Raw genomic sequence first — 26415 nt, 5'->3', positions numbered from 1 at the left:
ATCTCAAGCAGGTTTTTAATATACCACTAGCCACAATTGCTAAAATGAAAATGAATAAAACTATTACTTAAATTGATGTGAAATGATTTCTATGTTGATATTACAATTTTTTCCTACAATAAATAAAAATCATAAAGCTTTCTTGTGTGAGCTGTTGCTCCTAAAACATATTGTGTCTAAGATTTTCTTTGGGTCTCTCACCTAACAAAGAACCCTAGATAATGAATCCTTTCATGAATGTTTTTCAGTGATCTAGATAATAATAAGGATGATTCATCACATGAAGTCAACCCATTCAGAATCATTTTGGACCTATGTCAAAGTTAGAGCCTTTAATATATACACAAAAAAATTAAAAATGTTAAGTTTAAAACTATTGCATTTTGCAATAGGACTTAAACCTCATTTAAAACTGATTAAAAAAAAAACAAACAGGCTTCACTTTAGCATTTTATTACAACTTAGGAAGTAAAGAGCAAAAGCCTGAAATATATGCCTCTTAAGGAGACTTAGTGGATTGATTCTGAATAGTTCATTGCTTCTGGTCCTCAGAAGGGAGTGTAAAAAGAGAAGACTGAACTGCATGTTGTAAGATAGTGTTTCCCAAAGTAAGTTCCTAAGAGTACTACTAAACCTCTTCATAATACTGCAATTCATTTTTTGTACTCTAGACACAGACGGCCTATGTTGGAATACTGTCCAATTCTATGACCTTGGAAAAATCACTTAACCTCTCTGAGCTTCAGTTTCTAATTAAAGTAGGCAAAATATTAATAATAGCACTCCCTCACAAAGTTGTTTTAAAGTATTCAGCACGGTTACTGGCATATAAACATATATAAATATTAAATGCTCAATAAATGTTCAGTTCATTCGCTCGGTCGTGTCTGACTCTTTGCAACCCCATGAATCGCAGCACGCCAGGCCTCCCTGTCCATCACCAACTCCCAGAGTTCACTCAGACTCATGTCCATTGAGTCAGTGATGCCATCCAGCCATCTCATCCTCTGTCATCCCCTTCTCCTCCTGCCTCCAATCCCTCCCAGCATCAGAGTCTTTTCCAATGAGTCAACTCTTCACATGAGGTGGCCAAAGTACTGGAGTTTCAGCTTTAGCATCATTCCCTCCAAAGAAATCCCAGGGCTGTTCTCCTTATGTTAGATCTTATTATTACTTGCCCAAGATTTTTGTAGGTATTTTTTGACAAAGGCTTTTATACTCAAGTATAATTAAGGTCTGTGATATGCAAAATTGATCAAGTTAATTTAGTTCAGAGCCTCATGGTTCTTTCATATGTTAATACTTGATATGAATATTGAATTGAAATATTTGGCAAAACTAATACAAAATTGTAAAGTTTAAAAATAAAATCAAATTAAAAAAAATAAAAAATAAAACGAAAAAAAAAAAAGAAATGTAGTAGAGTTGAAATGTAGTAGGTAGAATTGATTCAAATTGACTTGATTTCAGATTCTTTAGGTATGGAACATTTTTGTGGGTTTCATATTCTAAGGAAACAATTATGGAGGAATAATAAATTAATAACAGTGTCAGATGGATAGAATCAAAACAATCAATTGAAATCATGTTGAATCTAGGAGTGATGTGGAAGTCTGTCCACCAGAGCTGCTTTGAGTAACTCTTCTTTCACAGAAGGCTGTGTTCCCAATGGTTTAATACGAATGGCTTTAGGAATATGGAATGCTTAGTGCATCTACTGGAGAAGGAAATGGCAGCCCACTCCAGTGTTCTTGCCTGGAGAATCCCAGGGACGGGGGAGCCTGGTGGGCTGCCGTCTATGGGGTCGCACAGAGTTGGACACGACTGACGTGACTTGGCAGCAGTAGCAGCAACAGTGTGTCCACTAGACCAGATGATCTCTGCTGAAATTATATTCATATTACATATAACACGGTTGGTTCTTTGTGCACTTAGTAGTACCAGAAGAGCTGTGTGTTTGCTCATGTGGATTCTATTCTGGGCTGGCTAATGCTGAGATTCATAGGTGATATCTGTGTTCGTGTTCATGTTCATATACTATATGTAGGGGTCCTTCTCTGAATTTCTTGACAAAGAAGTCCATTTAATAGTTTCTTCTATTATAGTTGGTACTTTTTAAACCCTATATTAACAACGTTTCATTTATGAGGACTTTTATATAGGCTTATGACCCATGTCTTTTTTTTTCCCATACAGAAACCACATTGAAAGGTCTCTCTTTTTCTTTTTTTATTGAATTGATTTTACAACTTGCCAAAAAAAGGACTCTCTTAATGTTAGTCTATTTCTGAATTCCCTACTATGTTCTATTACTCTGTTTGTCTGTCTTTAGTCCAATATTACTTAGTCTTGATGGACAGCTTTAAAGTAAGTCATGAAATCATGTGCTCATATACTTTATGTCCTTTCCTCCACATTTTCTTTTCCAAGATGAATTCAGGGACCATATATTTTTCATGTAGATTTTACTGTCAGCTTGTCTATTTCTACATTAAAGGCTCCTGTGATTTGATTGGAATTGCAAATTCATTTATAAATCGATTCAATGGGAATTGAAATTTTAGCAATATTGAGTTTTTAAATTCATTAACATGATGTCTAATTTATTTAGGACTAATTGAATATCCTCAGCAATGCTTGTCTTTCTTTTTTGGTTTCAAGTCTTTCACACATATTGTTAAATTTATCTCTGTTATGTTGTTGATGCTTTCATATATAATATTTAAATGTTTTCATTTTCAAATTGCACATTTGTAAAAAAAAAAGAACATGGAATTAACTTTTATGGCCATTTGACCTTTCCAAATTCACTAATTAAATAGGGTTTCTGTTTTTGGTGTGTGTGTGGTCTTAGCATTTTCTATACACTTGATCATGGTGTGCATGCTAAGTTGCTTCAGTCATGTCTGACTCTTTGCAACTCCGTGGACTACAGCCTTCCAGGCTTCTCTGTCCCTGGGATTTTCCAGGCAGAAATACTGGAGTGGGCTGCCATGCTGTCCTCCAGGGGCTCTTCCTGACGCAGGGATGGAACCCACATCTCTTATGCCTCCTGTATTGGCAGGAAGGTTCTTTGCACTAGTGCCACCTGGAAAGCCCACGAATAAACAGACTCTTACTGCTTTTCCAGACTTCCTACTTTTGGTTTCTTTTTCCTGACTGTTTCACTCTTTCGGACCTCCAGTAGCACAATCAGCAAAAATGGAGAACAGCCATGTTTGCGTTGCTTCCTATCTTAGATGGCAAACATTCAGTTTTCATAATAAGTATGATGCTACTTGTAAGTTTTTGTAGACAACCTTCATCTACATGAAGTATTAAGCTTATATTTTTGGTTTGCTGAGAGTTTTGTTTCGTTTTATTTTTTTAATGAATGTATCTTGAAATTTTTCAGACTCTTATCCATTGAGATGATCCTATATTTTACTCTTTTATTCTATTAATATTATACTTTACATTGACTGATTTCAAAATGTTGATACAACCTTTCATTTCTGAGGTAAACCCCAACATCATCAGGATTTATTACCCTTTTTATATAGCTGTATTTGATTTTCTAATATCTTAGAAGATTTCTATGTTACGGAATTTGCTCATATATTTGTTCATGAGAGATATTGGTCTGAGATTTTCTTTCCTTGCAGTGATATGACTAGTAACAAAGCCATGCTGGCCTTATAATATGAATTGGATGATGACCCCTCCTTTGCTATTATCTGAAAGCTTATGTATAAAATTGATACTATGTCTTACTCAAATATTTAAAAGGGTTACCCATGAAACTGTCTAGGTCTGGCATTTTCTTTATGGGAAAGCTTTTAATTATGAATTCAGTTTCTTTAGTAGCTATTTGGATATTCTGTTTCTTCATGTATCAGTTTGGGGAATTTGTCTCCTCAAATAATTTTTCATGCTTTATCTACATTGTCACATTTTTGGCATAAAAAGTTTTTACATCATTTTGTAATTTTTTTAATGCATGCAGGATTTATCATGATTCTCCCTCCATCATTCCTGATAGTAGCGATTTATATTTTCATCCAATCTGTTAATCAATCAAGAAAGAGTTTTTCAGTTTTACTGATTTTTTTCAATGAACAAAAATGTTTTCATTTATTTTTCTCTATTTTGTATTTTATTCATTTTACTCTGTATTTTTCTTTTTGCTTGTTTTACATTTAATATGTTCTTCTTTTCTATCATCTGAAGTTGAAAGCTACATCACTGATTTTTAAATAATTCTTTTTTTCCTGTATAAGCATTGAGCTATAAACTTCCTTCATTAGACCACTTTAGCTTAAACATGCAAGTGATGAAATGTTGAAGTTTCATTACCATTCAATTCAAACTATTTTCTAATTCTTATAATTATTTTTTGACCCATGATTTATTTAGAAATGTGTTACTTAATTTATACATGTTTGGGAATTTTCCAGATTACATTTTTTGTCATGTTATATATTAAAATGTAATTGAATTTTAGAAATGACTGTTTCCACTCTTTATCGTGATAATTTTTGATATTTCACATTGTCATTTAAGTCTAGGTAATCGAAAAATTCAGCAATGACTATTAAAAGGCAGGGAAAGGGTACCTGTGACTTAGAACTACTTGGGAAGACTGTAGAGTGAAGTAGAAGGAACAGAGGATTTGGTGCTAGACAGGCTTCAGCTCAGGTAGTGGTTCTGGTGCAAACTGTATACATGAACTGGTGCAAGCTTTCCATTTGTCCTTCTTTCGATTTCGACTCCCAGAATGTCTGTGAGACTGGAGGGAGCAAGTAACAAGTACTTAACATGGTGCAGCACAGTTGATTATAAATTCTAATGTAATTCTGTTATGGCCAGAAAATATATACTCTGCCTCATTTCATTTCTTTTACGTTTATTGGTGTTTCTTTAAAAGTCACAGCAGATTGTTTATCTTGGTAAATGTTTCACACGCACTTAAAAAGGGTGTATATTCTGCAGTTTTTATGTACTATAAATGTCAGCTAAGTCAATTGATGTCAGTGATGTTCAAGTCTTCAATATATTTATTGATTTTTTTTTAAACTGCTAAACTTTCATCTTCTGAGACAGCGGTGTTGAAATTTTTACATAGAATTATGTCTTTTTCTCTCTTCAGTTCTGCCATGCGCTTCACATATTTTAGAATTGTGTTTTTAGATACATACACATTTAGGATTATTATGTCTTTTTGATGAATTGACTCTTTTAAATTATGACCTGTCTTTTTTTCATTAAAATTCTGTTGATATTAATTTAGCCACCTAAATTAATTTGTTCATTCTTCTGTTTTATCTATCAATATCTTCATATTTAATGTACATCTCTTATAGATAGCATATTATTGGCTTTTGATTTTTAATACAACATGATAATTTCTGTCTTTTCATTTATATGTTTAATCCATTTATCTTTAATGTAATCATTAGCATTATTGGCTTCAAGTCTACCATCTTCCTACTTATTATCCAGGAGTTGCACCTATTCTTTGCTTTTTTCCTCCTTTCCTGCCTTTTTGTGGATTAATTTGATAATTTCTTGGTATTCTATTTGGCCTCTTTGGCCTACTGACTTTTAGTTCAGTTCAGTCGCTCAGTCATGTCTGACTCTTTGCGATCCCATGAATCGCAGCACGCCAGGCCTCCCTGTCCATCACCAACTCCCAGAGTTCACTCAAACTCATGTCCATCGAGTCGGTGATGCCATCCAGCCATCTCATCCTCTGTCGTCCCCTTCTCCTCCTCCTGCAATCCCTCCCAGCATCAGCGTGTTTTCTAATGAGTCAACTCTTCACATGAGGTGGCCAAAGTATTGGAGTTTCAGCTTTAGCATCAGTCCTTCCAATGAATACCCAGAACTGATCTCCTTTAGGATGGACTGGTTGTATCTCCTTGCAGTCCAAGGGGCTCTCAAGAGTCTTCTCCAGCACTACAGTTCAAAAGCATCAATTCTTCAGTGCTCAGCTTTCTTCACAGTCCAATTCTCACATCCATACATGACCACTGGAAAAACCATAGCCTTGACTAGATGGACCTTTGTTGGCACAGTAATATTTCTGCTTTTCAATATGCTATCTAGGTTGATCATAACTTTCCTTCCAAGGTGTAAGCGTCTTTTAATTTCCTGGCTGCAATCACCATCTGCAGTGATTTTGGAACCCCCCAAAATAAAGGCTGACACTGTTTCTGCTGTTTCCCCATCTATTTGCCATGAAGTGATGGGACCGGATGCCATGATCATCGTTTTCTGAATGTTGAGCTTTAAGCCAACTTTTTCACTCTCCACTTTCACTTTCATCAAGAGGCTTTTTAGTCCCTCTTCATGTTCCGCCGTAAGGGTGCTGTCGTCTGCATATCTGAGGTTATTGATATTTCTCCCTGCAATCTTGATTCCAGCTTGTACGTCTTCCAGCCCAGAGTTTCTCATGATGTACTCTGCATATAAGTTAAATAAGCAGGGTGACAATATACAGCAGTTGTTCTATGTCCAGTTCTAACTGCTGCTTCCTGACCTGCATATAGGTTTCTCAAGAGGCAGATCAGGTGGTCTGGTATTCCCATCTCTTTCAGAATATTCCACAGTTTATTGTGATGCACACAGTCAAAGGCTTTGGCATAGTCAATAAAGCAGAAATAGATGTTTTTCTGGAACTCTCTTGCTTTTTCCATGATCCAGCAGATGTTGGCAATTTAATCTCTTCTTCTGCCTTTTCTAAAACCAGCTTGAACATCTGCAAGTTCACGGTTCATGTATTGCTAAAGCCTGGCTTGGAGAATTTTGAGCATTACTTTACTAGCATGTGAGATGAATGAAACTGTGTGGTAGTTTGAGCATTCTTTGGGATTGGAATGAAAACTGACCTTTTCCAGTCCTGTGGCCACTGCTGAGTTTTCCAAATTTGCTGGTATATTGAGTAATTCCGTGTTATTTAAAAAATTTTTTTCTATAGTATTTACAATATTTATCTTGAACTTATTACAATCTACCTTGAATTAATCACTTTACATATTTTATAAGAATCTTAAAATTGTAAAGTTCTATTTTTTTCTCTCCTGTCTTTGTTTTATTGTTACAATGCATTTCAATTTGCATTTAAATGCCACAATACATTGCTATTATTTTTGCTTTAAAAAAGTATTCTTTAAATACATTAAGAACTGAGAAAAAATTAATTTTTTATTTGCATATTTTCCATTTCTGGCACTATTCATTCTTGGTAACATTTTAGCTGGAAAAGCACTTAATATTTCTAGTGGCATACATCTGCTGGTGACAAATTCTCTCAGCTTTGTTTTAATCTGCAGGTTTATTTCATCTTAATTTTTATATTTTGATACTTTATTGACAGTTTTCAGATACGTAGAAAAGTTGAAAGAACTATACAGTGAACATTTATATAACTTGTATAGATTCTATCATTTTGGTGTCTTTGCTTTATCACATATACCCATCAATCCATTCTGCTATGCATACATTAATATATCTTATTTTTTATACCTTTAAAGTAGTTACAGACATGAGTAAAAGTTTACAGACATAAATCTTAAAAAACATTTAAGCATCTTGTATTGTCCAAATTTTAATATTTATTTATAGTTCTTTTAGGTTTTTTTTTAGGTAAAGTTTGTATACAGTGACAAATTACAAATCACATTTATGTGAACTCTGATAATATTTGAGAAATGTGTATATATTTATGGTGTAACTTAAAATCAAATATAGAATATTATCATCACCATAGACAGTAACCTCCCACTCCTTCCCCTTATCAATCAATCCTGCTACTCCTACCTTCTCCACCACTGTCAAAGCAACTGTTCTGATTTTCCTTATCAGAATGTACTATTTTTTTCCTCTTCTAGAACTTTATATACCTAGACCTATACAGAATGCACTTTTTTATAAAGCTTCTTTCACTCAGAAAATAATCTTAATAGTCACGCCGTTGTATGTTGGTTGCTTTTGTTTGCCAAATAGTGTTTTTTGTTGGTGGTGGTTTTTTTGTTTTGTTTTTTAAAGAATTTATTGCAGCTTAGTTATTCTTTATCTGGGTGGAGGTCATCTGGGTTGTTCACAGTTTTGAAGAACTTCTGTTAACATTCTTATCCAAGCCTCTTTATAGACTTTTATTTTTACTTCTCTGATGTGAGTACCTATGAGTAGAATTACCAGCTTAGTTTTATCAGAAACTCTCAGAGCTTTCTTCCCAAGTGGTAGTATCGTTCTCCCCTCTCACTGAAACCGTGTATTCACATCTTTGTCATTCAGTGTTGTTACTCTTTAGTTTTGGGCTTCCCTGGCGCTCAGTGGTAAAGAATCCACTTGCCAATGAAGGAGTCATGGGTTCAATTCTGGGTCAAGAGGGGCCCCAGGAGAAAGAATGACAACCCACTGCAGTATTCTTGCCTGGGAAATCCCATGGACAGAGGGGCCTGTCAGGTTACAGTCCATGGAGTCACAGAGTCAAACATGACTTAGTGACTAAAACAACAGCAAACAACAATCTTAGTTTTAGCCATTTTAGTGAGTGTGTGGTGGTACCTCATTTTGTAGTTTTTGTTTCACTGATGATTAAGATACTGAGCACCTTTTCATATGCTTGTTAGTCATTGGTCTTCTTTTGTGTTATAAGTGTTCAAATACCTTGTCCATTTTATAACTAGGTTGTTTGTATTTTCATTATCAGATCTGAGCAATTCTCGTTTCTACCCTAGGTACCAGTTCCTTATTGGATAGATATTTTGCAAATACTTTCTCCCACTCTGTATCTTGCCAGTTCCTTTCTTCAGTGGTACATTTTAGTGATGAGATGTAATTTATTGATGTTTTCTTTAATGGTTATTGTTTTCTTTGTTCTAAGAAATCTTTGCAAAAAAAAAAAAGAAATCTTTGCATACCCCTAAATCATCATAATATTTTACATGTTATGGAGAGAAGGCTGCCCCTGTCACTTCTCTAAGACCAGAAGCTGATTTTCAAAATGCACAAGTTTGAACTAAAATAGCCAAACAAATAAGGTCTGAAGGTTAATTCAGTCATAAATCTTTGATTTACTATCAGGTGACACTAGGGGTAAAGAACCCGACTGCCAATGCAAGAGATATAAGAGACTTCAGTTCGATTCCTGGGTCGGGAAGATCCCCTGGAGAAGGGCGTGGCAATCCACTCCAGTATTCTTGCCTGGAGAATCCCATGGACAGAGGAGCCTGCTGGGCTACAGCCCATAGGGTCGCAAAGAGTCGGACACAATTAAAGGGACTTAGCACATGCATGCACATACACACATTCTCTTTGTTATTCAGGCAAGTGACTATTATTGTAGTACCAAAAATTGTCAAGTAGTCCCAACAATTTAGCAAAGAATAGACAAATATTCTGTGGCAGGGAATACTTGAAAATTCAAGCAGCTGGTATTTGGTTGGGAGATTCAATGGATAACTAGGCCCCTACTATGATAATGAATATGAAGGAGATAAATTTAAGTTTTCAAGGAGAAACAAGATTGTAGACTGATAGTTTGACCGGAGCTTTTGTACTGGCTTAACCAAGGGTAGTTAGCTGGAAATTTGGGCTCTGGAAAAAGGATAGAGGGAATTCTGATTCAGAAAGAAACAGTAGAGCAAGTCACTAAATTTGTCTCCATCCTGTTTAGATTATCAGTGAGAACAAAGATAGAAGTAGTTTAGGAGTCCAGTTTGGTCAGTTATATCACCCCTTTGACTGGAAACCCTTTGGTCTGTGATTGCATCAGAGTAAAATCTTTATCCATAAACATCAGAGACTTGAGGTGGGGCAGACAGAAAATGTGAACTAAGGATCAGCCTTTCAAACAAACCAGCAAAGCTATATTTGAAAGCTTTTTAGAGCATTTCCTAAATGTGACTCAAACCATTTAGAAAATCAGGCTTGTGGATTATTTATCTTGAGTTCAATTAGTTAAATAGCATAAGAAACTTCTTGAAATCATCAAGGTGGCCCAACAAAGTGCAGTCTGTAAATATGACACATGTAATTGTATGACACAAAATTAAAAAGCTCTAGTAGAAATAAAACAGCAGTAGTAAAATGAATGTGGCAGAGGGAAAGCCATGAGTGTAATTGATATCTTGATCACTAAACAAGGTAACTATTGATATTTTTTAAGAAAAATCCATTTCAGGTAAGTGGATCCACTGACCTTTTTTCATTTTTTCTTATTGTGAAATGTCCATCCAAAGAGAGCCAAAATAGCTGAGCAAATAATGAGGATGACAGTGGGAATTAGCCCAGTGTGTCATTAACATAACATGTACTCAGAAATACCAAGGACACAGCAATTTTCATGCCAGCTACTCAAACTGATCTTAATAAATTCTCAAATGCACTGACATAGCTTTATGGCATTTATTATCTTATTTTAAAGCACTGTTGTTCATGGGTTGAGTACAAGCATGCATGCTCAGTCGCTTAGTTGTATCTGACTCTTTGCAACCCCATGGACTGTAGCCCGCCAGGCTCCTCTGTCCATGGGATTATCCAGGCAAGAATACTGGAGTGGGTTGCCATATTCTACTTCTGGGAATCTTCCAGACCCAGGGATCGATTGAACCCGGGTCTCCTGCATTTGAGAGGAAGATTCTTTACCACTGCGCCACCTGGAAATCATGAGTATTAGAGTACATGGTAATTCTGTACAGCTGACTCCCAGGCTATATCTGTAGCAGGATTAGTACCCTGAGTTTAGGATAATGAATGCAAAACTCAATGATTTTTCCTTTTAATTAGAGAATTTCAGATTTTGCTCTAGGCTACTCACCATTTTCCCTTTAGAATAGCTGCTACTACTGCTAAGTCACTTCAGTCGTGTCTGACGCTGTGCGACCCCATAGACGGCAGCCCACCAGGCTCCCCTGTCCCTGGGATTCTCCAGGCAAGAACACTGGAGTGGGTTGCCATTTCCTTCTCCAGTGCATGAAAGGGAAAAGTGAAAGTGAAGTAGCTCAGTCGTGTCCGACTCTTAGCGACCCCGTGGACTGCAGCCTACCAGGCTACTCTATCCATGGGATTTTCCAGGCAAGAGTACTGGCGTGGGATGCCACTGCATTTTCCACTTAGAATAGCTACCTGTTTTAAAAGGGATTTTTCACTGGTATGATCAATAATTGAACTTCATGGTAGTGTTGTGCAAAGATCTCTGAACTTTGAAGTCAGGAAGGCTTGATAACAGTTCCAGGTTGAAGAACACTTTTCTGTACCTTGTCCCAGCAAACACTTAATACACACAATGTTCAGGTGTTTAAAAAGGCTTTTTCTCACATCTACCTAATATACCTCTCCTACCCCAATGCCTCCCCTCAGTTACCTCCCTCATATTACCCTGGTTTACTTCTTTCATAGCATGGATCACTCTCTAATAGTAACTGTCTTATTTATTTCCTTATTTACTTCCCTGCATTAGAACCTTAGCCCTAAGAGGGCAGAGACCCTTCCTGTTTTATCTACTATTATAACCTCAACAGCTTCTAGCAAATGGTAGATGTCAATAAGTAATTGTCAAATCAACTAATACATAATTTAAGCCACTTCTGTTTCAGATCCAGAAATATTTTGTTCAATCTCAAACTCTTAAGTTTCACTAGTAAAGCTAATAAAGCAGCCACATGAAGTTACAAATACATAGTATAGTACTAGACTTACTTTTGGGCTTCCCTGATAACTCAGTTGGTAAAGAATCCACCTGCGATGCAGGAGGCCCAGGTTCATTTCCTGGGTCAGGAAGATCTCCTGCAGAAAGGATAGGCTACCCACTCCAGTATTGGGCTTTCCTTGTGGTTCAGCTGGTAAAGAATTTGCCTGCAATGTGGGAGACCTGGGTTTGATCCCTGAGTTGGGAATATTCCCTGCAGAGGGAAAAGAGTACCCACTCTAGTAGAGTCGGACACGACTGAGTGACTTTCACTTTCAAACTTATTTTAAACATCACATAGTACTAGACTTATTTTAAATAACACTACTTAGAAGTCTGTAATGTAAAAAAAAAAAAAAAAAAAAAAGAAGTCTGTAACGTTATATCCAGAAATGTTCATTCAGTTCCCAGAGTTCTCAAGATAGGATGGATAAAGAAGACGTAGTCTCTTCCTAGATGACTATAACAATGTACAGTTTAATAATGAATGAGAAAGAGTGGAGAAGCAAAGAAGCAAAGTGGAAGAAGTCTTATAGAATGTATATCCTAGAACTGTACACCTGAGAGATACTTTCAGAGCCAAGCATACTCAGCATTAGGTGGATATCCTCATTTTCTGTTCAATGATAATAAAATTGTTGAGGCTTATTGCCAAATATAAAGAAAAAGGAATTAAATTTCTTCCGCATGGCACTGGACAAGAGGATGAATCTAAGACTGGTATAAAACACATTAAAATTTTTGCTCAGTTAGCTGCTCCAACAATTAAAGTTCTACAAGTGTCATCAGCTGGTCTAGTAAGAGCTGGACATAGGATGGAGTTACGCTTTCCAAAAATATTTTTGAGAAGATTTAGTTGTCAGTTTGTGAGTCAGATTGGATGACCTTTTAAGTTGTTCCCAATAAGATCTATTTTAATTTGTATTATCATCGAAGTGTATTCAAATCATATAATTGTTTAAAAGCACCTTCTATGTCAGTTTCTGGAAACAAAAAGATAAATAGGTCACAATCTGGTATTAGAACATAGAGCTTAATCTCCACCATGTGATCTCTGCTTGTTCACACATATAGGTCAGGTTCATGACTCAGCTGCTTGGTTTAACCAGCTATTTGCAGAATGATGGGTCACCATGACTATCGTGCACAAATCAGTTTGTTTCTTTGTTGGTCTCTCCAATGATAGCTCCAAGGTACACAGTGGAACTGGCATGTGGCTTTGGAGCCACAGTCCTCCTGGTGGTGATTCTCATTGTTATTTACCATGTTTACTGGCTGGAGATGGTCTTATTTTACCGGGCTCATTTTGGAACAGATGAAACCATTTTAGGTGAGTAATGAAAATTTCATGTATATCTCCCAACTGCCATTTTGAGAAAACATATTGGCTTGATAAAACCTGGATTAATTGGAAGATATAATCAGACTAACTTTGGTTTTAGCCCTTACTATTGAAAATCTTTCTAATGCATATTATTCTGATTTCTTGGGTCAATATATGATTTAGTCTAGATTGGCAGTATCCAAATAGAAATACAATATGAACCACATATGTAATTTAATATTGTTCTAGTGGTCATATAAGGAAAAAGAAAATAAAAGTGAAAATAATTTTAATAATTATGTTATCTAATATATTCAAAAGACTATCATTTTAGCTTGTAATTTAATATTATGTTAATGAGATATTTTAGTCTTACTTTTGGTACTAAAAAATCTTCAAAGTTCAGCATGTATTGTGTTTTACACTTGCAGCATAGCTCCATTCAGACCAAATACATTTCAAGTGCTTAATAGCCACTTGTGGATTGTGGTTATTGTACTAGAGAGTGCATGTCCACACTTTGTACTCACAGGTTATCTGTGTACCAGAAGAATCACATGGGAGCTTACTAAAAGGAGCATCTAAAGGCTAGCCCCTATTATGAATCAGCATCTACATTTCAACCGTATCCCAAAATGATTCGTGTACACATTATAGTTTAAGAAACACTGTTTTAGTGCCTCTATGCCAGGTGACAAGAATGAAACATTTAATTACCAATTCTAATACCCATCCCATAAAGTCTCATTGAGTGGCTTGTAGAAGAGACAGGCACCTGTATTTTTAACAAGAGATGATTTTTATAATTAGGCAACTGGGAGAAAAATTGGTTCATCAAATCTAAGCATATTTTAATTGTAGGTATTTTCAGGTATACATGATTTAGACATTTCTCAAGGTTTTGCTCAATTTATTATTCTTATATATTAGTGAGTGACATACGAGGGCAGGAATTAGAAATGTTCTGCATGGTATTTTTGCCAGCATCTATGACTGAGTAACTATTTGCTTCCTGATTCCATAAGTTCATAGTTGAATGAGCCAAACCTCACTCATTCTCCACTATAAAATCTGAACTCAGTGAGATGAGAGTAGAAGACACATCAGATAAAATTTGCAATTACACCTTAAAATAGTCATTTTGCCTGGAGACCTGTCACAGGTGGGGAATCACACTGAAATCTGTCAGCTAATTCACATGTGTAAAAAATGAAAATGTCTAATATCCAAAAGTTTGATTTAAGAAAAAATACAGTACTATTGAGAAACTTTCCTAATTTATATTGGATCTGTGTTTTGTGTCTTTTATGAAATTTTTGCTAGATGGAAAGGAATATGATATTTATGTATCCTATGCAAGGAATGCTGAAGAAGAAGAATTTGTATTACTGACCCTCCGTGGAGTCTTGGAGAATGAATTTGGATACAAGCTGTGCATCTTTGATCGAGACAGTCTGCCTGGGGGAAGTAGGTATTTCAGATGGGTACAGGTGATGCTACACTGAAAGGCAGAGTAGACCTGAAGCTTCAGGTCACACGTAAGAGTCATGGTTCTATGTTGACATCTTTGGACATTTAAATGTCCAATTCATTTTGTAATAGATAGAGACTCTCTAGGAATAAATATGGTCTTCCCAGATGTCTCAGTGGTAAAGAATCGGCCTGCCAACGCAGGAAACACAGGAGATGTGGGTTCTATCCCTGGCTTGGAAAGATGCCATAGGTAAGGAATGCCAATCCACTCCAGTATTCTTACCTGAGAAGTCCCACGGACAAAGGATCTTGGCAGGGTACAGTCCATGGGTCACAAAGAATCAGACACGACTTAGCAACTAAACAACAACAACAGGAATAATTCTACATTGTAAGATGTAGATTATTCAAGTGCAGTTTATGGTTTTAAAATATTTCCCCAGTAAGCTTTAAAAACGATGTCAGAAAAGTGCAGATGCAGAGTGCATTGGAGCTCTGCTAAGAGCCATAGCTTTACACATTTTGTTTACTCGCATTTAGATTTTTAGAAGGTTTAACTAATTTGCCTAGAATTTTTTCATAAAAAGTGAGTTTAAAACATTTATATACAGATGAGATTTACTCGATTTTGCAAAAAGTGAGGTGCAGAAGAAAGTGCATGGAATCCTCCATTATATTACTTACTGATAGTAATTAGAATATTTTCCTTCCTTTTTTTCATTCTTATTTTCTCGCAAACCAATGCTGCTCAAATCTCCTCTTTCCTTGTGTCTTTTCTTCCTTCATATCAAATTACACATTTGAAATGAGTTTAACATTTACAAAGGCCAGTATATCCTAATAGGTATAAAAAGATTGAAATGCTGAATGATTTAAAATAAAATGTACCTCTAATTTTCAGATCCAGACAGTAACACATAAAGTGATGCTACATTCAAGTCTCTTTTGTAAATGCATAACAGCACTCATAAACCCACTGTTAAACTCTGTACTGTTAAAATGCATTAATATCTCTAATCTTTACAACAAACTAATTTATTTTCTTCCCCTAAATCCTGTTTACATTAATCACTTGGTATATTTCTTAGTTATATTGATAATTTGAGAGAGAGAATAGACATTAATTTTTATGCTTATTTTGAATTAGTGGGATCACTTTATGTCCAAAATCATCATCCCAAAGTCCATCATGCTTCCCTTCTGTAGGAGATATCTCTTTCAGCATAATTTTGCCAGAAAATGCTGACTTGACTATATAGATAAAGGACAAATCCCACTCATTTTGAAGCTTAAAATCTTAAATAATTTATTCATCTAATTATTCATCCATAAGTCATTCAACTGATATTTACTACTGTCTGAACAGTTATGTGAAGATACACAGTATAACAACAATGTAAGACTCCAGCAGGGATTGATAGTTCTTTGAAGAATTCAAGTTCTTTATAATTACTCTTGCATTTTGCTTTTGATGACTGATTTTTGTGGTCTTTTGCATTCTCCCTGCTGCTTTTACTCAGTCCTCTTTCTCTCTAGGTCTCTTTCCCTGCTTACACACAGTCAATCAGCAACAGTGCTTGGAGTGGACAATTACTTATTCCTGGATTTTCCTCTAGGCTGCACATGCTATTTTAATTTCAACTCTCTCCCCATTGCCTCTGTACCTGTGAAGATTAAAGGGCAAAATGACTGCTCGGGGGAGTGGGGAGTATGGTAAACCTTGAGATGGCTTTGCACAACACTGGTGCGTTCCCTGGAGTTGCCTTCCATCTGAACCCCAGGAAAAGGATTATTCAGTCCTTGATAAGCAACCTCGAGGAGATGGATTATTCCCAAGAATTTAGTGACAGGAACTAATCAGAACCCTTGACAACAGAATAAAATTATACAGCATTTCCATTTTCCCCTGCTGCTGCTTCTTTTTCGACCTGAAGAAACCATTTGCTTGCCAGTGAAGGCACACGCATCAGCTAGCAGCTGCTGAAACACATGGCTTCTTAGTAATGATAGGAGTTTAAGGAGAAAGATTCAGGGACTAATTTAGACTCCAGAGCAGAGCAGAATAGAAAGCTGAGCTGAGAATGTGATTCCAGTCAAAATACCATTCAACTGGCTAGATTTTCTTAAGTTCCTATTCCAGCGATATAGAATAGTGTGTGTCTGGGAGGTGCCTGACAGTAGAGAGGGACTACCAAAAAATAAGTGTTTTACTCTTGCTGTTCTGTGTTAGTGAAAAGGGAATTTCTATGATTTAGCACTATAATGTATTTTTTTTAATACTCACAGGCAGTAGAGAGTTAATACATGGGTATCTTTGGGGAGAAAGGGCTCAAGACCTGATTTTGCTGGGCCAAAATATACCACACAGTTTGAAGAAATTGATTTCAGTACTACCCACACATCCTTCATGTCCCAAATGATGCTTCTGAAGACCAAGGTCATAGGAATACATTTTGGCTTTATGCTTGTTTGGAATTCCTTCAGGTTTGGAATATGTGCATTCAGTTTCTATTCTCCCTGAAGAGAGGGACATTTTCTGAAGAGAGCAATTGGTCTAAGGATTAAATGTTGTTAATCAAAGTTTCACCCCAATTCTCAAATTTTTATGCTAATTTCTTTTCACTTGCTCCTCAAGCCCCATACTTTGAGGGAGTTCTTGGCCATCGCTAATGCCCATGGTGTTTTCTTTCCCAGTTGTCACAGATGAGACCTTGAGCTTCATTCAGAAAAGCAGACGCCTCCTGGTTGTCCTAAGCCCCAACTACGTGCTCCAGGGAACCCAAGCCCTCCTGGAGCTCAAGGCTGGCCTAGAAAACATGGCCTCTCGAGGCAGCATCAACGTCATTTTAGTGCAGTACAAAGCTGTGAAGGAAACGAAGGTGAAAGAGTTGAAGAGGGCTAAGACGGTGCTCACGGTCATTAAATGGAAAGGGGAGAAATCCAAGTATCCACAGGGCAGGTTCTGGAAGCAGCTGCAGGTGGCCATGCCAGTGAAGAAAAGCCCCAGGTGGTCTAGAAGTTGCGAGCAGGGTCTCACTTATTCATCCTTGAAAAATGTATGAAAGAGCCAGTGAATGATGGATGAAAAGATCCAGCAATACTCCAAGAAAGAAGGATTCCCCTGCTTTATTCCCAGTGTGTTGTTCATGGACAGAAACAAATTCTGTGGAAGCCTCCCCATAGAGATAAATTCAGGGTTACTGTAGAAGAGCTGTTCTGCTTCCTCAGGCAATACCAAGGCTTAGAATGATCGTGCCACCACTGGTTGCCAGTGCCTGAGGTCACTCCATTTTTTGCAAGAATTGGTGATGCAAAATTCCCTTCTGCATCCTCCATTCCTGTTCCTGTTCATATCTATTCAATCACTCTCACTCTCTCTCTCTTTTTTTTTGGAATAATCTTAATATTATGAGGAAGCCTTTGTTATTGATTTAAAGAACCCTTATAGATGAGTGATCTGTTAACAAGGTCATTATGAGTTTCAAGTACAGTTTTCTTTTCTTTTTATTCATCCCTTAAAAGACAATCAGGGCCTAAATTTATCTTTGCTAAGGAAAATTAACTCTTTTGCTCATCCTACTATACTAGACACTCTCACAGCAAGACCAATACCATTTATGATGTTATAAAGCAGGTGACTGTAAACGTTCCTTATGATTGGCTTAAAGGGCTTTCCCGCATTGTGTCCTGTCATCTCCCCCCACCACCCCATGCACTCTATCTCAGGTAGTTGGTATCATATTTGTCAGCTTGAAAACTATGTAATAATATTTTATTACAGTAAACTCCCAATTATCTGTAGGTTGACCCATATCCATCACTCCATCTCCCTACCTCCTGCATTTTGGGTCAGTCATTCAGAGCATGCAGGTGGCTCCGCACATGATTCATTGGAGAGAAAGCTTCTCTTACTGGTGCTAATATTGAGTAAAAGAAGAGCAAAAAGCTTTCAAGGGCATTTTCTGTCTTATAAGAAAAGCACAGAACAGGGTGTTTGTCAATTTGTCTTTTAATCTTAGCTTTGCTAATGTGAATATTAGGAAAATAATTTCTCTTTACTTGTTTCTGTCTCCCCGTTGTAAAGTGTTAAAGTTAGACTTAGGGACCTTGAGAGTGCTTTTAGCATTAATACTCTAAAAGTATTAACTGGACCCTGAGTAGTTTTCATATTTGATTCACTGATAAGTTAATAACACTCACTTCAAACAAGTTAGACTGAAAAGTCACTGTCAACTAAACATGTTTTAGTTTGTATAAGTAAAACTTTACTGTTCTTAAGACTTGGAAAAGTAAAAACTAAGTCCAGGGTTTACAGAGTGGTGAATATCTATGTTACATATAGATTTTTAAAAATATATATGTATATACATACAAAATTATATATATATATATTGCATATATACACATGAATTACATATACACACACATACCTACATGAATTTTATATATATACACACACACTACACACACATATATGTATATATATCCACATATGACTTTAAATAGCCATTGGCACAATATTACAAAGTACTGGAACTCTTATCCAGTTTTTAAATTATGTTTTTTACTGTAATATTTTTATGTCACTGTTTTCTGCACATTAATAATATTTGTGAATTTACAGCTCCCAGAGTAGTTGTTGTTAACTTCTGCCCTCCCTAAATTAGTAACAATAACTTACTACTGCCACAGTTGATCTGGGTGCAGTGGGGTCTGTTTTGCACAGAGCTTCCATGGTCACTGCTAAGCACTAGCCTGCCCTCTAGCATTAATTGACCATCTACTATATTCTGAGCACACATACTTAGAAATTATGTTAATCTTAGTGCTCAACTCTTGGAGAGATAAATCTCTATTGGACTTTTAAGTAAGAAAGGAAAAGAAAATAAAAATACCTATAAATGAGCCTGGGTGTCCTATGAAAAATAATAATTCATAATTTAAGGAAATTCTTATCTTAGTAGTATGAATGTTGATAAACTATTCTAAACTTATCTCCTATATTTGTGTCCTTCTGATTACTAAAGTCTATTTAAGAAATCATTTTTCTATGGAGGAGTTTTTATTTTAAATAAAACAAAAGCTTCATGAATCATTGACTATAAAACTATGGTATGGGGGTCATCTTGGATCTAATGTTTTTAGCTTTGTTAATGCTTTTCATCATTACAAAGCACAATTACTCCTTCTATTAACCCTTTCATCACAAGACCAGAGGAGAACTGACCCCAGATAAGATTTGAATTTCAATTCAAGAATGAGCTTTAGGTAGATGAGGGACAGCCCCATTATCAAGGGGCCATTCTTTTGCCAATGCAGCATCTTTTTGCACTTTTGGATTTCATATATATGCTAAATGATGTTTGGTACCCCTAGAAACTTCTAGATAACTTTTGTTCTATTTACATTACTGTATTTGCTACTGAACGTTTTCAAATGCTAAAAATCTAAAGCAACTCAAATCAAAATGATATCTCATCCTAAGACAATTTTGTTTCAAGAGTTCTTTTTTGTTTGTTTGTTTTATGATCCAGAAGATGCCCAGTACAGAATATTTGAGAGAGAAGGAGAAACATACATTGGAGAGCAAGGAGAAATCACTCTCTAATATTAAAAACTAAAGTATCCAATGTTAAAAAGAAATCTCAAAGGTTTTAGATATATGGTATAAAGACCTTCTGCACCCAATTAAACAAACAAACAAAAAGACATGATATATAGAGTGTCCAATTACATAATCCTATAAAATAATTTAATTTTTTCTGCAATGTAGTTTGGATGATTCCCTAGTATTCTAATAAACAAGTACTCCATTGTATTGGGGAACAAAAGTTTCACTCCACTTGTTAATTATCTATTTTCTTTCCATAGGTTTTTCATATTTTAAGACTATCTTTTTTATTTTATCCATAAATGTTTGTATTTTCCATTTTCCATTTGATTTGTAAATTTGTTTATTTTAAAAATAAACCATTTATTTTCACCATTGAATTTTATTTTGTGCATGTGTTTTATGTATTTTTCATGTTTGGGCATAAGAAATGAGAATAAAAAGAATGATACACTTAGAAAAAGAAATGTTTTAAAGGACATTAGTTTTCTCTTTCTGATAAAAATCTGAAAAAAACTGGGAACTTCAACTCAACATTTTCTTTACCTCTGAGTAAAAGAGTTCCTTAAGCACAATGGATTGACCTAATATACCAGACATCTGTGTGTGTCTGTGTGTGCATGTGCACACGTGAATGGATGTGGAGAGAAAGAGGCAAAGGGAGAGGATGAGATGGAGGAAAAGATGAGGAATAGAGACAAAGAGAGAATAAAGAAAGGCAGAGAGAAAGAAGAGAGTTTTAAAATAGAGACACACTATTTCTTTTTGTTCAACTTGAAACTTGGACAGTTAACAGTAATAGCTTACCTTTTATAGGTTTTCAACTCAAAAGCAGTTGCCTTAAAAAAGATCAACTAACAATGCCTTGGCTTTAGTTAACAGGTGATCATTTGAATCAGATATTCATTTCTATTTCAAACAAATCAGTGATAAACATTTGAAAAGACATTTTCTTTTGAGTTAATATTAAGTCTGTAGTAAAAGGGAGCTTTCTTGCTTTTTTAAATAAATCTTATTTATTCCAAGAATATTTATTGGGCCTCTATAACTTAACTGGTTTGCTTAGTAAAAATTTTCCTCCAAAAAATTTCCCTGTTTCAAACTAGTCTCCAAAGAGTAGACTTAGGATCAATGCATGGAAGTTACAAAAAAAGCAGTCCTTACTCATTTAAGAAACAACTTTAAAACAGAGTTGGAACATAATGTATATCACTGTCTTTGGAGATATAAGCACCCAGGTGATGCAGAGGTAAGGAATCCTCCTGCCAATGCAAGAGATGCAGGTTCAATCCCTGGGTCAGGAAGATTGCCTAGAGAAGGAAATGACAACCTACTCCAGCCTATTTTTGCCTGGAAAATTTCATGGACAGAGGAGGCTGGCAGACTATACTCCATTGTGTTGCAAAGAGCTGGACACAACTGAGTGAACAACAACTGAGGTTATTAGGTCTTTGACACAAGTAACCATGAAATACAACAGGAGACGCATTCAGCAACTTATCTATTTCTCTGTTTCTACTCAAGGGATATGAAGTATTCTTAGCAATGGGCTAACTAAATATTCCAATAGTATATTATCCACTTTTATTTTAAACTGAATACACAGAATTTTAAAACTTTGAATCCACAGTTTAAGTTAATCCTCTAAAGTTCCCATTAGGGGTTGATTTGGAATCAATATTAGTCTATACCTTATTTTAATATTGTGCTCAGTAAACATTGAATAATAATAATTTAATCAAGGTGATTAATTCAGAAGCATAACATGCAGTAGACATTGACCTATAGGTATTGATAAATTGTCCAGCAACCCTACAAATGTGTTCTCATTATATGCATTTTATAGATAGATGAATTCCAACTTTAAAGATACTAAAATAAATGATTATTTTATTAAGATAAATGGAGAAACCAGTATTTGAATTCAGATTCATCTTTCAAATTAGATGCCCCCATTTTTTTAAATCTGTACTTCAAGTTTTAAGAGAGAGAGAGGTTTAATACACTCTCATATATCAATAACCCAGCTAAAGAACAAAATTACAGTCCTAGTTTTGTTTTAGTTTTCTTTCTACTCCCAAGTTAATACCAAGGATATTGTAACTTTTATAGGCAAGATTATTCTAGAGTAGTGAAGAGTTCTAGATCAGAAACTGTCACTCCAAACCGAATTTATTACCACACACAAAAAAACTGCCCTTATCAATCTATAGCCACACCTCAGGTTTTCTTCTTTTTTTTTTTTTGAGCCAAACAGAATAAACAACCTAATTTAAGATGCCCCCTCCAAATAATAGTCATCATTAAAAAAAATTATAATTAACATCCTCAAATATGAAATTTAACAGTACGGAAGATATTAAAATAGGCCATAAAGGAGGCGGTTTCCTTCAAAGTATTATATGAAGAGGCCGAAGTATAGACCAACTCTTATCTGAAAACTATCTTCTAATCTATTCCTCAATGTCTGGAATTCCACCATTCATATTTATTTATTTTTTTGCATTACCCTCTCTAAAAGGCAAATCCTCGACTTTCAAGTGGATTACCAAAATTAAAAACAAATTAAAAAAAAAAAAAACATAGGTTTTAAAGACAATTTTTTAGAGGGTCTAAGACAATGTTTTATTTTCAACAATGGTACCCCCTTTGGACAGAACAAACATTTTCCTAAAGTTACTATTTAGAAATCAACCATACACACAGTTACACACCTCCTCCCTACACACATGCAATTTGAGTGCCCGAGTTCCTTTTGTTGAAAAATTATCCATGTTATCTTAGGGTTATATCATATTCATCATGATACAGGAGAAACAGTAGACTTCCTAAACTTGCATCCTCGGTTTTATGAAAGGTAGAAACATAAGATTCTGAAAAAGATAGGAAAGAAAAAGGAGTTACCAAGACACACAGATACACACACACACAAACAGGCTTTGAAGATAAGTGATTGAGGCAAAAAGATAAGATTGAAGCAAAAAGTCACTAAAATACTTTGTGCTCTTGATAAAGCCAGTCACAAGTTCTTAAACACTGAGCATCTCTTTTGGTTTTCCTTCAAATTCATGTTAAATTCAACAGTTGGAAAGAAAGAATATGGTAGAGAGCAAAGCTCCTTCATTCTCTGTCAAATTCATCATCCAATTCACTGCAAACTTTCAGCTTGTCTTCACAGACTGACAAGTTTCTCCCTCAGTGCTTCACTCCTGGCCTGAAAAGCGTAGGTGCTCAATCTCGTGGTCTGTTCACAGCGTGTGTTTTCAGAGTTGTCAACAGCTGCAATTTACAAGTTTGGAATTTCCTTCAGAAAATCTGTTTAAGCTCCTAAATCTCACAATGAGTTTAGCATGGAGTTTATCTCAAGAAGCTTTTGTTAGGTTTTGCCCAAATTCACCACAAAAACTATTGGAATTGAATGCTTGATGAGAAGTCTAATTGGCCGATTTTTACCAGTTATTGTTGTCATTGTTGTTGCCTCTTTAATTGTTATTCAGACCAATTCTTGACATACAGAGAAAAAGAAAGGGAATTTTGGTTGACATCACAGTCAATACTATGAACTCTCTGATATGTCCAAAAATTTTAAGTATCAAGAGCTATAACTGTGTGGATCCTAGGAGCTAGTAATGCCCTGTAGATCTTTGCTGATAAGACTGTGTCTGGAGCATTATGTTCAGTCCTGTTCATGATAATACCCTTAGGTGACATATATATATACATAAACTGAATTGTATTAAGAAAAAAAATCAATAAAAAAAGGGAAGAGACTTGTTACCAATTCATATGGAGAATAAGATATAAAATTCATGAAGTTATTTAATCTAGAGATGAGGAAAAAAATACAATGAGATCACAATAATTATGAAATACTTAAAGTATTTTAAAATATTAGATCTAAGACCACTACAGTACAAGGAAACAACTTTTCAAAACGAGAAATAATTTACAAGTAGAGCTGAAATTAGCTGCTTTTAGAGGTGGTTACTTCCTCATCCTTGAAGGTAGCAGACACTGCAACAATAAGAATAGTGTAAATGAGATTCCTTACTGGGGTAGATTATTTAACACTTCGATCTTGTATTCTCAAGTGTTCATTGCCTGTCCTCCCTAAGACTGTCAACAGTGAACTGAAACTTTTATGTTTTCACTAGGCATTGTCCTATCTTTCATTTTCCTATAGATACAGTGGAAGCAGTTTTTGACTTCATTCAAAGGAGCCGGAGGATGATTGTTGTGCTGAGCCCAGATTATGTGACAGAAAAGAGCATCAGCATGCTAGAGTTCAAACTGGGTGTCATGTGCCAGAACTCCATTGCCACCAAGCTCATTGTGGTTGAGTATCGTCCCCTTGAGCAGCCACACCCAAGCATCCTACAGCTGAAGGAGTCTGTATCTTTTGTGAGCTGGAAGGGAGAAAAGTCCAAACATTCTGGCTCTAAATTCTGGAAGGCCTTGAGACTGGCTCTTCCACTGAGAAGTCTGAGTGCCAGCTCTGGCTGGAATGAGAGCTGCTCTTCCCAGTCTGACATCAGTCTGGACCACGTTCAAAGGAGGAAAAGTCGTTTGAAAGAGCCCCCAGAACTCCAGAGCTCAGGGAGAGCTGCAGGCGCTTCTCCGGGCCCAGACACGATGTCCAAGCACAGAGGGAAGCCCTCTGCAGCCTGCCGGTGCTGTGTCACCTACTGTGAAGGAGAGAGTCAGCTTAGGAGCAAGAGCCGGGCAGAGATCCATACCCAGCCCCAGTGGGAGACACACCTCTGTAAGCCTGTTCCCCAAGAGTCAGAAACTCAATGGATACAAAATGGCACCAGATTGGAACCCCCTGCTCCCCAGATTTCAGCCCTTGCTCTTCACCATTTCACGGATTTATCCAATAACAATGACTTTTATATCCTATAATTACTGTGTGGTGGGTGGTGGCTGCTATTTCTACCAGCCCATTATGTGTCATGAACCTATGGGAATAATTGACATTTTTATCATCTAATGGACTATCAGGTTGTGTCCCCTTTATTGATTTTTAAAAACTATTTATTTCTAGGAGACAAAAGACCTGAAGGACCTGAATCCAGATTTATTGCCTCTAATGGTCTCAGAAGAGCACACTCTTCTTGGGCCCTAGAAGGTCAGTATGTGCAAGTTGCCTAAAGTTTGATCCTCTCTCTTACCCTATGGTTTTAAACAGAGCAAAGAATTTCAGTGTTTCCTTTGAGTTTGTTGACCAACCTCATACTATAAGTCAGTCAGGTGTACTTGGGCTATGACACTTAACAGGGTATGTGCATCTCGAGGGAGCATCATGGAATGAAGTCAGTTTCAATTTTGGTGGAAGCTGTAGGAACAGGCTCAATGGGAAACCTACAGAACATTTTCCCAGGAAGAACCAAGTACTCCCACACAGGGATACATAGTGTTCTGTCTCACTGTAAACTAGTGTTCTCTAAACTGCCTAAAGTTGTTAGCATCAATAAAGTTATATTTTTATGTGATTTCATTTGTACTAACAAATTTTTACCTCTCTCTTTCCCTTCTACTTGTTTATGGCTTTTACATTCATATCTGAAGACTATTCTCTTTAAGTAATTTGAGATTTGGTTTGGGTACTAGGAAAGCTGAGATGTGTCTTTAGTTTCTTTCTAGGAATGATCTAGGAAAGGGCCAAAAGAGAATGAGAAAATGTCTCAAAGGAAATGAAGAGCTATACAAAAATATCCTTATAATTTTAGAAATGACAGCTGAAAAATTCAGTATGGTTAGGGGTTAGGGTAGAGTTTGGTCCATCAATCCCTTCTTCTCATTTGGGATTCTGAGGATAGTCATTCAAGTGCCTACAAGGGTCAAAATGTAAGAAAAAGGAGAAAAGAGGGCCACATATAAGTATAATACAATGTTCTCCCTCTAGTACTCATGTGTATATGGACATAGATAGAGATAAATATCTCTTTAAATATTTTAATACAATCATAAAAGGCACATAGCATTTGATTTCCAAGTCAGGGAGAAAATAGAGATAATTAAGCCTGGAGGTGAAGTATATATTTCTTTTAAAAGGGCCATCCTTCACTCTGTTTCATTTGATTCCTGTCAATGATTAAGCCCCAGTGTTGAAAGAGTGTCATTTTTCAAGTGAATCTCAAAGTCCAGATTTTTAAGTAATCTGTCAATTATGAAACAACTTTAAAAAAAAAAGAAACAACCTAAACACATGAGCACATATTCACCCAAAGGGCCACTAATTTGTAATTTCAGAGCTAAAGTATTCACTCAAAAAGCATGTGTCGAATGGGTATCCAAATAACCCTGGTGATATTGAGACTGAAGAACACAGAC

The 26415-nt window shown here is 36.0% G+C and overlaps 1 protein-coding gene across 2 annotated transcripts in view; it reads left to right on the top strand.

The window, feature by feature from the left end:
* The window catches only part of IL1RAP (interleukin 1 receptor accessory protein), a 144415-nt gene extending 119421 nt beyond the window's left edge, over positions 1-24994 (top strand). Inside the window, exons 9-12 of one of the 2 annotated variants that reach the window (XM_070371819.1) lie at positions 8616-8621; positions 12861-13004; positions 14322-14465; positions 24266-24994. In XM_070371819.1, coding sequence (XP_070227920.1) covers positions 8616-8621; positions 12861-13004; positions 14322-14465; positions 24266-24984 — 1013 coding nt within the window. In that variant the 3' untranslated portion in view covers positions 24985-24994. Of the gene's footprint in view, positions 1-8615; positions 8622-12860; positions 13005-14321; positions 14466-17165; positions 20463-24265 lie in introns of those variants that run through there. The other variant, XM_005897674.3, reaches the window with a different exon arrangement.
* Positions 24995-26415: the final 1421 nt, after the last annotated feature.

This window comes from Bos mutus, chromosome 1 (genome assembly GCF_027580195.1).
Source record: "Bos mutus isolate GX-2022 chromosome 1, NWIPB_WYAK_1.1, whole genome shotgun sequence".
In the NCBI taxonomy this organism is placed as follows: Eukaryota; Metazoa; Chordata; class Mammalia; order Artiodactyla; family Bovidae; genus Bos; species Bos mutus.
The sequence above is the reverse complement of the archived record's forward strand: the minus strand, read 5'-3'. Positions and strand labels throughout refer to the sequence as shown.